Source organism: Saccopteryx bilineata, unplaced genomic scaffold, assembly GCF_036850765.1.
Source record: "Saccopteryx bilineata isolate mSacBil1 unplaced genomic scaffold, mSacBil1_pri_phased_curated manual_scaffold_23, whole genome shotgun sequence".
Taxonomy (NCBI): Eukaryota; Metazoa; Chordata; class Mammalia; order Chiroptera; family Emballonuridae; genus Saccopteryx; species Saccopteryx bilineata.
Window position 1 is genome coordinate 476525 of NW_027095449.1, and position 16789 is coordinate 493313.

The window sequence follows — 16789 nt, forward strand, 5'->3', positions numbered from 1 at the left end:
CTGAAAGACCTCTCCAAGCTTTAAATGGCACAAAGCCAAAAGGACAGAGACTGAGGACTCAGGGTGCATACCTACTCAACTTACCTCGTTGTGGAGCCTGTCAAGTCCCTTAAGGACCATTGCCTTCCTCCAATAGAGCAACTGTAGGGGGCTGACACCATTGAGAGGGAGAGCAGGGAGAGTCTCTGAGACAGGAGACTGTTGGCAGCTGCTGGGAAGGCCCTGGAGCCCCTGCCATGAGGTCAGCCTGCCCCAAGCAGCTGAGACTTCAAGCCTGATAATGTGAGAACAAGGAGGGTTAGCTGTGTTGGGTCCGAGCCTGTGGCTGGTCACTCATTCTGGGACCACACAAAGGTCTGCCTCTTGTCAGCCAATAATGAAGAGACAGGGGCTGGTGGAAGGAAAGTAGGTTTATTCAAGAGCCAGCAGCTTGAGCGGGGACTCTCAACACAAAGGCCATCTTAACAAGGGGACATGTGCAGGGGTGTTGAAAGCAGGGAGGAGGGAGGAAATAACACAAAAGAAAGAAGTCAAAAGGAGGGGGTTAGAGTTCTCTGTGGAGGGGATTACATGCAAGTCAGTTAAGTGGTTGAAGGTCAGCAAACATCCTCGATCCAGAATGTCTGAAGGTCAGAGTCTGCTCCTTTGAAAGTTAGTTCCTAGAATTCTAGAGAAAACATGATGTTGATTTGCAGTCACATTAGTTAGAAAATCATTTGAAAGGCAAAGTCCACCGGAGGTGAGCCAAGAACACGAGGCCAATGTGTTCCAAAAGGAAAATTAATTTTATAAACACTTGGATCCTGGATAAAGTGGGCTGAGACCAACAAAAGGGTGTCAGTGCTGAACTGGGGGAGAGGGCATTCGATATAGGGGTTACTTGCTGGCATGGGGTTACCTGCACTTGGACATGCTCAGATTAGCATGTCGCAGTTTGTGGCCTTGATCACTGACTTGATGATGAGCAGGAGGAGGGGGCCTCAGTTGCAGAAACACAAGTTCTTTCTGATGTAGCACAAGCTTGGAGTCGTTGGTGAATTTTTAAGAATCAAGAGGTCAGAAATCTCCCAGGAACTGCTGGGTCCTGGGGCCTCTGAGCCTTGGCTAGGCTTTCACAACTATGGTGATTGAAACTCCCGGAATGGTCAAGTCCTTCCCCAATGCAAGCTTTCCCTGTAATTCCTGCAAAGGTAAACTTTTTGCTATATTTCGAAGTGAAGGCCAGGAAACCATTCAGCAAGAGAATAGCAAGAAATGACCTACAACCTCAGTTTGGGGGACGAGAATTTTCTGGTTTGAGCCCTGGGAAGAAGTTGGGTGAGGGAAAATTTGAGTTTTACAGGGGATAATTTAACCCTAACACCATCATGTACAGAAATAATGTTATAAGAATGGTGGCGTGGGTTACAAGTCCCCACTGTCGACTTTTTAGTTCATTTCCATGGAAGTGTCTGTGGATTTTAAATAAAACTTGTTATGAGATATATGTTTGGTGTTATTAGGAAGAGTTTCAAAACAGCAAAAGCCTGGTCCTTTCAGTCCTGAAATTGAAATTTTATTATTATTAAGTGAGAGGAAGAGAGACATTGGGACAGACTCTCGCTTGTGCTCTGACCGGGATCCACCTGACAACCTAATTCTGGGGCCCGATGCTCGAATCAATGAGCTATCTTTACCTCCTGAGGCTGACACGCTTGGACCAACCTAGACATCCTCAGCACCCGGACCAATGCTCGAACCCAGCACTGGCTGTGTCAGGGGAAGAGGCAGAGAAGGGGGAAAGGGTAGGAAAGAAGCAGATGGTAGGTTCTCCTGTGTGTCCTGGCCAGGAATTGTGCCTGGGAGGTCCATATGCTGGGCTGATGATCTATCCAATGAACAAGCCAGCCAGGGCCTAAAATTTAAATTTCACTTCTGCCATTTCCTACAGAAGGTAGCTGGGGACCCTCTGCCCCAGGGCTTGAAGAAAGGAAAACAGGGGTCTATCAGGGGCATTTCCCCTGTTCCCTACTATCCAGTTTCCCTCAGGGGGTCGGACTCCCCAAGGAGCATCCTGAACATCACAGCAGCTAAAGTGCATCTGAGGTGTGCCGGGCTGTTAGTGAGGTAAGACGACACCTGCCAATCAGAGGCAGGGCCGGCCAACTACCCGCTGTCCTCTGGTCCCAGTCCACACTGCTCCTATGGGCCCTGTCTGTAGGAGCTGGCCTCCAGAGAGACACCCACGTGACACAGACTTCTCCCAGTTCCTCAAGATGGCTGCCCCCTGCCACCTTTGTGGGTTCCCTTTCTTCTCTACCCCCCTCTATGCGACCCCCAGTACCTTACTAGGGAACCCCATCACACCCCAGACACTGACCCCAGGCATGCTTTCTCCCCACTAGCAAATGAGAAGGAAGGGGTGGCAGGTCAGGCTGAGACAAGGTTAAAAATCACGTTTGTTTTCTACCATCAGAAGGCACATACAATGAGAGGGGACCCTAATGACAACAGCTTTAACCTAAGTCATTCTTAGGGAAGTGCTTCTCTTGGGCCCTGAGTCCAGTACCAGGTCTAGGGGCCGCCTCTGACCAGGCCTGGCTCCAGGATACCCCTCACCTCTGCTCTCATTCCCACCTTGAAGTTCTCAAGAGGTTCGTTCATTGGGATTCAAGAGCCCCTTTCAGGGGAGAATAAAAGGGCTCTTCGTCCTGCCTCCTCCCTCTTCCTACTTGCTTTCTCCTCCCCAGCCCCACAGCTGCCTCCCCCCATGCCTCAGAGCCATTGCTGTGTCCTGACCCACCATGCAGAGCTGGTACATTAAAAGTCACTATGCCTGTCCCCTTTATGGGCGAGGATATAGCCCAAGGGCTGTGAAGTCACCTTGCCATCATCCCACGCGGGTTTGCTATCATCCTTTAAGGACTGACCTAAGTGACCAGGACCTTGTAGGGGTCACATGACACAATGAAGCGTGAGCTGCCCTCTGGAAGCTTTTCTTCTATCGCGGTGCAGAGAATAATGTCAGGAAATGCAATGTCAGTCCCCCTGGGACAGCGTGCTGCAGGGTGTGGAGCAGGGAGTGCCACGTGCTATGCGGATGCCAGGAAGGACTCGGAAAAGAGCTGCGAACTCTGGGACTCACAGCCTCTGGTCACGCCTGACAGTGACCTGGAGACAGGCCTAGGCATTGACCCAGGGAGAGTGAGGGCCGGCAGGAGGGTACAGAGGGCTGAGGGAGGCTCGCCGAAAGCAGCTGTCCCTGGCTGGAGTCTGCCACGTGCTCAGTGGGTACCCCCCTCAGGAGGCGTCTGTGAGTGTCCTCAGATGCCCTCTGCATGAGTCTCAGGCCCTCCCAGCAGGACTCGTCGTGGGGTCTGTCTTTGGATCCGCGGCCTGGGTCTGGCTGCCAGCCCTGCACATCCCTGAGCAGGGTTTGCCTGCAGTGTCTGTACGCTTCGTTGCTGTAGTGGCGGCCCTCGTGCTCCCACAGGACCACCCCGACCTGCCGCAGGAGCTCCTGCAGCTGGGCCTCCTGATCCGCGCTCTCCGCCCTGTTGTTGAAGCCACAGTAGCGGCGCCCACAGACAGCGTCCAGCCAGGCCAGCTCCCGGTTGTCGGTCTCCCGCAGGTACTCGTCCAGAGAGCCACCGTCCAGGTCCTCCTTCCGCGTGAACACCAGGACGGTGTAGGCCAGGACGCCCACTCCAAAGACCTCCTGCAGGCGCCGGACCACCTGCTGGGCCTCCGCCATGAACTGGCCCTTCTCTGTCACCAGGAGCACCACGGGTGGCCCTGAGGAGGAGGAGGCGATGGCCACACAGCAGCCTTGAGAGGCCACTGCTAGTGGGAGCTGCGAGGACAAGACATCAGGGGTGTCGATCACCTCCAGTGTCCTCTGGGCCGAGACTTGGGTCCCACACCCGACGGCCGTGGTCACCGGTTTAGCGCTGAGCTTGGACGTGAAGCATCCGTGCCCAGGATGCAGGTTTTCCCGCTGCCGGTTTTCCCCACCAGGATAAGCCTCAGTCTCTGGGGGGTCTGCTCCTCTGCCCTCAGACCTGGAGCGTCAGGAGAAGCAGAGGGAGTGGTTGGAGCCCAGGCACCACGTTCAGCTTCATCAGCGGCCTCACCCCTGGATAAGCTCCCTGACCTCAGGGGCAGGTTGTCCTGGCAGGAGGGACAAAGTTCAGCATCTGCACCATGGACCTGCCCAGGGCTCACATTCTTCTCTTTAAACAAAATTTTATTTTGTATTGTGGCAAAATATACACAACATAAAAATCAGTGTTTTAACTGTTTTCAAGTGTACAATTCAGTGATATGAGTGCCTTCAAATTGTTGTGTGGTCATCACTCTTATGCATCTCAAGAACTTTTGATCATCCAGAACTGAAACTCTGTCCCCACAAAACAGTAATTCCTCATTCCTCCATCTGCCGAACCCCTCTAACTAGCAGTCTATCTTCTGTTTCTGTGAATTCTACTATTCAAAGGACCTAAAATAAGCGGATTCCCACACATATGACATTTTGTCTTTGGTTTATTTCACTTGGCGTAGTGTTTTCCAGATTCATCTATACTGTAGCGTGTGTCACAATTTCCCTCTTTTTCATGGCTGAGTAATATTCCATTTTACGGATGGACCACATTTTGTTTATTTATATATGGGCACTTGAGTTGTTTCCACTTTTGCTATTGTGAATAAGGCTGCAGTGAACCTGAGTGTACAAATGCCTGTTTGAGTCCCTGTTTTGAATTCTTCAGGGTGTGGCATCTGTGTCTATGTCTTGTCCCTCAGGTAACTGACCACATCACCTTTGTCAGGTTTTTCCAGCAAAGAATGTGAGGACAGCTGGACTTCACAGCCAGACCTCTGGCTCCACAGCACAGGGCACACTGGGGCCACATTCTTAGGCTATATCCTTGACGTTTGGGCTGCTGAATAGTCCCACCCAGCCGAATACAGGAACCACTGGGCGAGAGATGTCTTGGATCTGCCAACCTAATATTGAAAAACCTAATGGTGAGATTTTAGGAACAAGGGGCTGAAGGAGGAGAAAAGAGTTCCTTCACCTGGCCTTTCAGGTTTCAGACCCAGAGCACAGAGAGTCGCATCAAAGGGCACCTCTGGTTTCCAAGTCTGTGCCTCACTGGAGACATTGAGGTGTCTCAGTGACAACTCTGACCCTCCCAGAGGGTGACAGGCATCCTCGGCTAGCTGACCCACCAGCCAGTTCTGACTGAGGGTGCTGGCTCCCTCCAGTCCCCCAGTAGGCTCTGAGAGGACTGTGAAGGTGGTGTGTTCACCTTCACCGATTGGAAGCTGCCTGAAGACAGGAACCCCCATCCGGGCAAGCCTGGAGCCAATGTACACCAAATCTACTGCTGCAGCTCAGGAGAGGGTTTTAGAAGCAATACGATATTTAACCTCGATTGCCACAAAAAGGGCAAACCAGGTGTCGACACCTGTGTTGGTAATTTTCCCATGAGGTTTATTAATATGGCTCTCTCCCAATGACTCAGGCCACTGACGTGCATATAGTGAGAAAGTCATTCATGTTCAAATACATAATGAGGCACAAGTCATTTCTTCTGGCCAGGAAATGGATGCGTTGCCAGCACTCCTAAACTCTCTCTCCCCGGGTTAGACAGAGGATGGAGTTTAGCCCATGACTGTTAAGCGCCTGACCCTGACGCAATAGCTTTAGGGGGAGAACCCCTGAGAAGGCCCAGCCCAGGTCTGAGGCTGCTGCTCGGTCACAGCCCCTGTGACCTTGAACGCTGCCACAACTGAACACACTGGGAACCCCCACAGGGCCTGTTGGCTTGCAAGCCTTTGCCAGGGCATGTCATCTTGTCACACCCACTTCCTGAGGTCATGACTGATGCCCTCTGTCCCCTCCTTTCTCCCACTGTGCCTTCCAGGGGCCTTTCCCTTGTACTGGGTCAGGGTAGGCCAGGCCCCACCCAAAGGCTCTCTGATGGGGGAGTGCCTAACTGAGCAGTGCCCTGCTGCCTCTCCAAGCACACCTCCGCACCTCACAAGGCCCTGCCCACACCTCTCTCAGGTCCCCGTACCCTGGGAAGTCGTTTCACCTCCAGGCATGTTTTTTCAGGGCGCTAGGGTGGCACAGCTGCGGGACTGTCCGGGGGGAGTCAGGTCATACTCTTCCTCCACCTGGAGAAATAACAGGTCTGCCTGATGGATTAACTGCGTTTTAAGAGGCCTTTCTCTTGCTAGAAGGAAGTATTTTGCATTGCTTTGGGCGGGGGTGGACTGAGTGAGGAGAGGGAAGAAAGTTCGGAGACATTCTCTACCTCCTTTAGGGAATGGTTTCTCTCTCTCTCTCTGTCTCACTTCTGTGTTTGTCTGTTCCTTTCCTCCCTCTGTGTTTCTCTTTGTCTGTCTCTCCCTCTCCTCTGTGGTTTCCATCCTGAGTTTATGCGATTTCACAGAGAAGGTGCAGTCTGCCTGTAACCTGTGGAACAGGTAGCATCCTGGTGGACCGCAGGTCCAGGAGCTGCCCTGTGAGGAGGAGGAAGAGGCAGAGATGCAGAAGCAGGTCCACTGTCATGTCCCGGGGTGGTGGGGAGATGTCCCCAGGTGGTGGGGAGATATGTGGCCAGTGGTGCAGAGGGCATGAGTGGTAAGCTGCGGTGCAGGGCTGGCTGCAGGGGGCTGGGCGTCCAGGCACTGGTGCTGGCCCCTGGGGAAGGCCTGGCAGTGAGGATGGCAGAAGCTTGGGGTAGGTGGGACGGCACTGTGGTGAGGGGGCCAATAGCCTTGGCACAGGAACTTCATGTTTTGTAGAAAATCCTGCCAGTATCCAGACCTCAGTGCCCATCTTCTGACCATCAATTAACATGGCCACCCTGCCGGGGTCTCAGTGTCCCCATAAGTGTGAATGCTGGCCCTGAGCTAGATGACCGTGTTCTCCTTATAAGATCTAACACATTTTATGACATTTTCTCCTTTCTTAGCAAAGACGGAAGTGCCACCCCACCAGGAGCTTACATCTTCCTCCTGGTAACAGAGAAATGCACCCTGCTGTGACCCGTACTGCCTCATAGTTCCCTGTCCTATCCTGCAGTGACAGCTCAAGCTCCTCTGTGGGGTTGGGACGGAAAGTACACAGCACCAGACTGTTTGCCAGGACACGCAGGACACTCGGAAAGACACAGCCAGGGACTGTCTCCAGGTGAAGGCTCTGGGGTGTGGGGACACCTGACTCATGAGGTCTCCATAGGTTCTGCCCTGACCCGTGCCCCCACCTTGCTACACTCTGTAGTGCTGTGTCCAACACGGAACACGGAGCACATACGTCACCCTGTTATGTTTCTCAGGAAGTGAAACTCACTGAAGCTTTGTCCCCGAGATTCAGCAGTGACTTTGAGGCAGGGCACAAAAGGGTACAAAGTTCTCTCCAATTTTTAGCCACAGCTCTTCCTGATACCACAAACACACACATATATGCAACAAACACGCATACAAACAGACATAACACAAACACAAAACACACAGAAACTACTCTCTTCACCGATGGGAGTAGCTTCCTCGACCAGGGGTTCCGAAGAACTGGAGCAGCTATAACAACAGAGGACAAGGTAATATGGGCCCAGTCTTTTCTACAAGGAACTTCTGCCCAGAGGGCTGAACTTATTGCTCTCACTCAAGCCTTAAGATAGACAAAAGGGAAAACTGTCAACATCTACATGGACAGCAGGTATGCTTTTGCTACTGCACATATACATGGGGCTTGATATAAGGAGAGAGGCCTTCTTACTTCTAGAGGAAAGAAATTAAAAATAAAGAAAAAATTTAGCACTCCTCGAAGCCATTTGGCTACCAGCTAAAGTAGCTACTATACGTTGTAAAGGACATCAAAAGGGGTCGGATCCAATAGCAAAAGGAAATAACCTAGCGGATGATACAGCAAAAGCAGTTGCTTTAAAACCCGGGAAACCAGTTACTATCCTTCCCTTACTTCCAGAAAGACTTTTACCTGAGAAGCCTCACTATTTAGAAAAAGAAATTCAATTAGGAAATAAATTACACTGCAGAGACTTACCTAGTGGATGGAAGCAGCTACCCGATCAGAGACTGTTTATACCTAAGGCTATAGGAAAAACTTTATTTCAGGAAATACATCAAAGAACCCGCCTGGGTATTAACAAGCTCACTTCCTTGCTACAAAGGCACTATTACATACCTGACTTAAGTAGTCTTATAGACTCAAAAGTATCCAGATGCCTTGCATGTGCAAAAGTAAACCCACACCAATAGAAGAATATGCCTAAGGAAAGACAACGCGGACACTCTCCTGGTGAAATTTGGGAAGTAGACTTGACTGAAGTAAAGAAAGGAAGATATAAATACAAGTACATACTAGTCTTTATTGATACATATTCAGGATGGGTTGAAGCTTTCCCTATAAAGCATGAAACTGCTACCACTGTGCTCAAGTACCTCACCTCTGAGATTATCCCTCAATTTGGCCTTCCTTTTGCTCTGGGGTCAGACAATGGTCTGGCTTTCATAGCCGCAGTTTCTCAAAATTTAGCCAAAGCTCTAGGTATTAACTGGAAACTTCATTGGATATACAGGCCACAGAGTTCAGGACAAGTAGAGAGAATAAACAGAACCCTAAAAGAAACTTTAACTAAATTAAGAAAGGAAATATGTGATAATTGGGTAGGCCTCCTGCACTTTGCCCTTCTCCGTACTAGGTTCTCTTTTTACTAAAAAGGCTTAAGCCCCTTTGAAATTCTTTTTGGAAGACCTCCTCCTATCCTGACCAAGTTAAGTTCAAGCATGTTAGCCCCCTTTGATAACTCACTGTTCCTTCAGTCCTTACTGGCCATCGAGTCAGTGTGAGCAGAAGCCAACTTCCACACCCAAATAATACCTAACCAGCACCCGCATTCCAGCGAGCCTCCCATAGAGCCTGGACAGTAGGTTTGGGTCAAGCAGCTCCATCGTGAGAACCTTCAGTTCATTTGGGAGGGACCTCACCTTGTTATCCTAGCTACTCCAACAGCAGTTAAGGTAGCAAACCGCAAACATTGGATTCATCACAGCCAGGTAAAGCAAGCACATCCTGACCACATACCCACTAAGGACAAACAATGGAAGGTACAAAATGACCCTATAAACCCCTTAAAGCTCCGGTTTACATCATCACTGGGGTAATCCTATTTACACTGACTTTCACTCAAGCAGGAACCCCTAGCTGTAGTGAATAGGTCCTCATTAGAACTCAAGATGGGTCTGTAATTGTCAGAAATCAAACTTGGGTTACTTCAGCTGTCACCTTGTCAGTAGATTTTTCTGAACTCTGACGAGAAATTTTGTGACTCACCGGCGGCTTATAAGCACTCTGATTCAGCAAGGAGCCCCTTCTTAGATAACTGGCCTAGTTCATATACCATAGGTAACAAATGCTCTCCCCACTTAAAAATAGAGCCTTATGGTATACTCCTCATTATGCTTGTCCTGAACCCCCTTCTGAGCAGCGCCGTACTTGTAGGTTTATCCCTGGAGATGATGCCCTGGGACTCACAATTGTCTTCTTCACCAACCAGGAAGACCTCACTGGAGACTCCTTGATGGAGTACATCCACGACTCAGACAATAAAGCCCTACACACACTGTTGGCAGCGTGTGGAGGACGAGCTCATGCCTTTAACAACCGGGCAATAGGGAATTAGTGGGCTGACCAAGTGCAGGAGCTATTGGGTGTGATTGAGGGTCTGATGATGGAGAAGAGGGGTGCCCACTACACCAATGGGCTGTACCACCTAGTGACAGGACCAGCGTGTGGGCCCGAGCTGTCAGAGGAAAGAGTAGAGGATTTCAGAGGGGCTCTTCTACAGCACATGGAAACTCAGAGACGTCACACAACTGTGGCCAAAGAGAATTGCTTAAAAAGAGTCCTAGACAAAATATTACCGTGGATTCTATTTTATATTCAGTTGTTTGTCAAATTGATAATTCTCTTATTTTTTGTATTGCTCAGAATAAGCAGGATGTTTACTACTTACTCCGTAGCTTGTACAGTTTGGTCTGTAGCTTACCATTAACTGTGCTTAGAAAATTAATGGTAATTCCTGGATGGAACATTGTTCTGGAATGCAAGAGTCCTAGAGGACAGTGATGGACCAGTAACTATCACTGTGATATAGAGGGTGAGTCACCGGACCACCTTTATACACTGCGGCGCCTGATGACAGGAAGTGCTTATGGTGCTGTGATGTGTTTAAACCTTAATAGTACTTCATTTACCAATGAACAAACTATTATAAAAGTTACTGTTTGTTTTGAAATATAATACAAAGTTTTTTGAAAGCTGTATACATACAATTTCTTCCATTTGTAAATGTCTAAAGCCAGTTTTATGTTCTTAGATACTAATTTCCTTCTCTAAAATGCTATAATTTCTACTGAATTAAATAAAGATAAAATTTCTACTGAATGTAATAACAATAATGAGTAACCTGTAAAGTTCCTGAAATCACATCTTTAATTTTGTCCTTTCAACAATGAAACCAATTATGCCCACTAACGACACACAGACACACTAACACAACTGGTGTCTGTCAGGGGCATGTGTTCATTCGTGCACACGTCAGTGGGCCCCTGCACAACTGATCCTCCATGGTGGTCAGTGGTCACATTCAGTCCTTTTAGTAGGTCGGTATGGGGGTAAATTGCTTCCTTTGACATGCTAACAGTCAACAAGGCTCAACAACAAGCGAAAGGTGTACACAGCCCACACAGGTAGCTCAAAGGCACAGCTTGGGTGACTGAGGAGGCTGTGCCATTGGACCTTCCAGAACACCTACTACATTAGGACACTCTGTCATGCCTGGAATACATAGCGGCTCTACCTGATACATAGACTTACCTAATCAGACACAGGGAGACTGCCCAAAGGAGACGACAAAGAAACATGTCCCAAGTGAAAGAACAGAACAAAGCTCCAAAAGAAGACCTAAGCATATTGGAGACAAGCAATCCACTAGAGTTTAAAACACGAATTATAAGGATGCTCAGTGAACTAAATGAGAACCTCAAAAGCATGAAAAAGAAGCAGTCAGTGAGGAAGGATACACTAAGTGAAATGAAGAATAATTTACAGGGAATCTACAGTAGAGTAGATGCAGCTGAGATTCATGTCAGTAATCTGGAATATAAGGAAGCAAATAGCACCCAACCTGAATTGCAAAATGGAAAAAAAAATCTAAAAAATAATAAGGACAGTGTAAGGAACCTCTGGGACAATTTCAAGTGTGCTAACATTCACATCATGGGGGTTCTGGAGACAAAGCGAAAGAAGAAATTGTAATCCCATTTGAAAAAGGTAATCGAAGAGAACTTCCTTAACTTGGTGAAAGAAATAGACACACAAGTCTAGGGAGTGCAGAGACTCCCTAACAAGCTGAACCCAAAGAGACCTATACCAAAACACAGCATGATTACAATGTAAAAGGTTAAAGACTAAGTGAGAATCTTTTAATTAATTCATTTATTTAATTTTATTTTTTTGGAGAGAGAGGCAGAGAGAGAGAGAGAGAGAGAGAGAGAGAGGAACATCCAGCTTCTCCTTATGTTCCCTGACTGGGGATTGAACCCACAACCTTCTTGTTTCAGGATGATGCACTTAACTGACTGAGCTAACTGGCCAGGGCAAGAGAGAATCTTTAAAGCAGTCACTTTCCTACAAGGGAGCTCCTATGAGGCTGTCAGATGATTTCTCAACAGAAACTTTGCAGACCAGAAGTGAGTGGCAAGAACTGTTTAAAGCAGGGGTCCCCAAACTTTTTACACAGGGGGCCATTTCAATGTCCCTCAGACTGTTGGAGAGCTGGACTATAAAAAAACTATGAACAAATCCCTAAGCACACTGCACATATCTTATTTTAAAGTAAAAAAACAAAACAGGAACAAATACAATATTTAAAATAAAGAACAGGTAATTTAAATCAACAAACTGACCAGTATTTCAATGGGAACTATGGGCCTGCTTTTGGCTAATGAGATGGTCAGTGACTGGTTCCATATTTGTCAATGCTAGCCATAACAAGTGATATGACATGCTTCTGGAGCCCTGATGCGTACATCCCGCATCGCTGCACTTTGTGGCGCCACGACATACAGCACGCAGGATGCATCCTGTGTTCTCTCACTGACCACCAATGAAAGAAGTGCCCCTTCTGGAAGTGCGGCGGGGGCCAGATAAATGGCCTCAAGGGGCCGCATGTGGTCCGCGGGCCGTAGTTTGGGGACCCCTGGTTTAAAGTGATGAAAAGCAAAGGCTTACAACTAAGATGATTTTACCCAGCAAAACTATCATTTAGAATTGAAGGAAAGATAAAGAGCTTCCCAGACACAAAAAAAGCTAAAGGAGTTCTTTACAACGAAACCAGTATTATAAGAAATGTTAAAGGGTTTTCCTTAAAAAGAAGAAAAGGTAATAAAATATGAACAACAAAATGGCATTAAATATACACCTATCAGATATTGAAACTAAAAAACAACATATATGAATAAGTAGAACAGAAACATACTCATAAATACAGAGAACATTTTGAGAGTGCCAGAAGGGAGGAATCTTGAGAGGGTAGATGAAAACGGTGATGGGATTAAGAAGTACAAATTGATTGTTACAGAATAGACATGGGGATATTTATATACAGCATAAGGAATACAGTCAATAATAGTCTAGCCTGGGCCAGTTGTCTTAGTGGTAGAGCCAACTGTGTGTGGGAGTCCAGGGTTTGATTTCCAGCTAGGGCACACAGAAGAAGTGCTCATTTGCTTCTTCACCCTTCCCCCCTCCTTCCTCTCTGTTTCTCTCTTTCCCTCCCACAGCCAAGACTCCATTGGAGCAAAGATGGACCAGGCACTGAGGATGGCTCCATGGCCTCAGCCTCAGGTGCTGGAATGGCTTCGGCCACAAAGGAGAAAGGCCCCTGAAGGGCAGAGCATCAACCTCTGGTGGGCATGTCCGGTGGATTTCAGTCAGGTGCATGTGGGAGTCTGTCACTCTGCCTCCCGCTTCTCACTTCAGAAAAATACAAAAAATAAAATAAAATAATAATATTCTAATAACTATGTATAGTGTCAAGTTATGTAATGTTTAATTGCTGAGGTGTACACCTGAAACTAATATAATAGTGTATGTCCACTATAATTGAAAAATAAATAATAATTTTTAAAAATTAAATAAATAAAAATCTTGGTTCAACAAAGAGATTGTTAGACCATATTCTAGTTGTTTGGTGAGTTTATAGCTATAAACCAATAACTAAGAAAACAAACAATTTTCTATTGTAATACTTCATTGCTAGAAATGTGTTGGATTTTTTCTTTTAATTTCTTTCTTTTTTTTAAGTGGTACGAGGGGAAATAGTGAGACAGACTCCTACATGCACCCTAACTGGGATCCACCCAGCAACCCTAGTCTTGGGCTGATGCTCAAGTACCGAGCTACCTTCAGCGCCTAGGGCAAATGCTCAAACCAATGAAGCCACTGGTTGCGGGAGAAAAGAGACAGAGAAGGGGGAGAGAGAAGGAAGGAGAAGCAGATGGTTGCTTCTCATGTGTGCCCTGACCGGGGATTGCAACTGGGATGTCTGCATGCCACAGTAATGCCATATGCCAGGGCCATACGTGTTGGATTCTAAAGAAAGATTGTTTTGGGTTGATAGTACTTTCTCTTCTCAGGGTTCTGACCCTTGAATAGAACATTTTTTCTTATGCAACACTTTTCTCTCAAGGACTGGCTTTCAACGAGGCAGGCATTCGAATCTGATTTATTTAATTTTTTTATTGATTTTAGAGAGAGAAGAAGGAAGAAAGAGACAGAGAGAGAGAAACATGAATTTGTTGTTCCCCCTATTCATGCTGTCATTGGTTGATTCTTTTACGTGCCTCTACTGGGGATCAAACCCACAAGCTCAGCATGTTGGGAGATTGCTCTAATCAAATGAGCTACTTACTTGGCCAAGGCCCATTGGTTGTTTCTTGTATGTGCTTTGACTGTGGTTGTTACCACAACCTTGGTGTTCTGGGGACATTCTAAACAATTGAGCTGCCTGACCAGGGAGAGGTTTCTATTATCATCCATGAAAAAGATGTGAGGGTCATACATGTCAATGCAGAGTTTTGATACATCAGGGTATTTACTACTACAATGATTTACTACCAAAAAGATAAGTGAAATTATATTGAAAGTAACACAGTTTCCAATTTTTTGGCATCCATTATGATTCAAGCCTTTGCTAAATGAAGTAGGAATTTGGAAAATCACATGTAATGTCTTCTACCTGAGTACTCATGCAAAAATAAAAACATAAATTGAGTTCCTCGGTGCCCTTGGAGAAGCAAGAGAGCTGCTGGTGCTTTGGCAGAAACTGCCAAGCACCTCGGTTAGACTGGAGCGGCTGGACCACCGGTATTGCCACAGGATGGGATTTCCCAAGAAAGTTCCTCAAGGGCACATCATTAGGAAATAAGATGACATCCTTAGGTTGTGTAAGCAATAAATAAATAGGTAGATAGATAAACAATAAAAATTTTCTTATTTCTGTTTCTGAATGTGACAGATGCTTTAAAGAAGTCAAAATAATCCACTGAGTGGTTTGTGATGTCCAAAGGAAAAAAGGTGACAAAAGCAGAATGAGAACTTATTTTTCCCTACCAACCCCAAGGCATTTTCACGAATCCAAACTTCCCATCTGGTATAAACTGCTTCTGTACTCACCTGCTTATCCATTTTATACTACCTGTATGTCCTCAAATACCATAACTTACTTCGTCTTCTTTTTTTTTTTCTTTTTTTCTTTTTTGACAAACATGGAGAGAGAGTCAGAGAGATGTAGATAGGGACAAACAGACAGGAACAGAGAAAGATGAGAAGCATCAATCATCAGTTTTTCGTTTTGGCACTTTAGTTGTTCATTGATTGCTTTCTCATATGTGCCTTGAGTGTGGGGCTACAGCAGACTGAGTAACCCCTTGATCAAGCCACCAACCTTGGGTCCAAGCTGGTGAGCTTTGCTCAAACCAGATGAGCCAGCACCCAAGCTGGTGACCTGGGGGTCTCGAACCTGGGTCCTTTGCATCCCAGTCCAATGCTCTATCCACTGCGCCACTGCCTGGTCAGGCCATAACTTACTTCTTTGGGAATGAAATTACATCACTCTGCTAAGACAAAATAAACTATTTTGATCAGCTCTAAAAGAAAATGGCATGTCTTAATATATTTTATATATTAAAATATCAATATATAAAATAAAAATTGAGACACTTTCTGAGGGAGCTGATGAGAGTACAACACCATGAGCTTGGTCATGTTGAATTAACTGAATCCCTAGAGTGTTTGTGAATTGTACCTTCCTCAGTGTCCCTGCCCTGGTCTCACTTTTACTAACATTCTGTGTTAGGTCTAAAAAGAAGATATATGGGCTTCATAGATCAAATTCTAGTGCAAGGAAACACCTCTGCAAAATAAGATAAAAAAAATCTCCAAATAATCAAAAGCACAAGACTAAGTTTACTGGTACTTTTCCAAGGAGTTCATGTCTGTTTAGTACACTTGATGCATAGAGATCACCATATACTTGTCTAAGTTGTTGAGTTTTTCAAAGTTTTGTGGCAATATTTTTATTTTACCTACTTATAGAAAGTTCTCAGACAGGTGCTATCACATGATAAAGATTACACAAAGAATGACATGAAAATTCCAGTTATTTGTCATTTGGCTGGAGAAAAGAGTCAAGTTTGTGTGCTGGATCATTATTACTGAGAAAATATTAATAGTAATGATCACAGGTATTTACCTAAAATGCAAAGAGAGGGCCTAAATATCATATGATGTCCCAAACCTGACTCTGTAAATGTGTTATCAATGATTTGAATTATATAATATCACAGAGGGTTAGCAGTTTTTCCTCATGGTAAATAGCATTACTTTAGTGAATTTTTTCCCCCAGAAACTTTGATTCTGACCTTTTCCCCTTTGCCCCATTATACAATACAGTGCCAGGCATGAGAATGGGGTCAGCAAATGCTTAGAAAATGAATGATGACGCTGACTTCCCGTACTCAGTCTATCTATGTACTAGGTTCCTAGGCACCAGACTTCTGACCACTTTCTGAATGTGCTAGCACCTGCATCGTATAACACAGCTGCAGCCCACCACTGCATTTACTAAAGTGTTCTTTTAGGATGTGGCTTAAAGGACTTTTTCCCCACTGAGATCAAGGTTAGACCCTATGACCACACTTATGTAAACTGGGTGGTTTGATGCTATAAATCAACTTCATGTTTAACAATTAGTACAAAACAGCACCACCCCCTTCCATGATTTGTAAATATACCAAATAAAACTAATAAAATTGATGAACATAATGTGGGAATCTAAGCCCATATTGGGTTCTCTGTCTCACTTTGCAACCTAATTGTTTTATGTTCACTGCTCCAACCTTAAGGGTGCAATCGGTTGACAAATAAAGGTGCTATAGCCCTGCTCCAAATGCCACTGGAATAAACCAGCAGACAAAACTCCCGTAGCCCTCAGTCCCAAAGGGCTGGTCCTACCCATGGCAGAGAAGGCACAGCCATCCCTCGCGGCTGGGGAGTCATGTCCTTAGAGTCGGTCTTCCCTGTCCTCCGTGGACCAGCAGTGCCTGTCTGTCCCTAGTATGCAGGAACATTCTAGAATCAGAAGCTTAGGTGCCACGGGGAATGGGGCTGAGCAGGTAAGTGCTCCTGCGATGGTGCCGTCAAGGGGGCAGCTGGTGC

General features: G+C 46.3%; 1 protein-coding gene across 1 annotated transcript; it reads right to left on the reverse strand.

Annotated features, from left to right (window-relative positions):
• Nucleotides 1-3133: 3133 nt before the first annotated feature.
• LOC136318275 (GTPase IMAP family member 6-like) lies at nucleotides 3134-6556 on the reverse strand. The gene is given in 5 exon segments (XM_066250655.1): nucleotides 3134-3948; nucleotides 3951-4040; nucleotides 5209-5267; nucleotides 6149-6258; nucleotides 6461-6556. Coding segments are annotated over 5 exon segments (1170 nt in total).
• Nucleotides 6557-16789: the final 10233 nt, after the last annotated feature.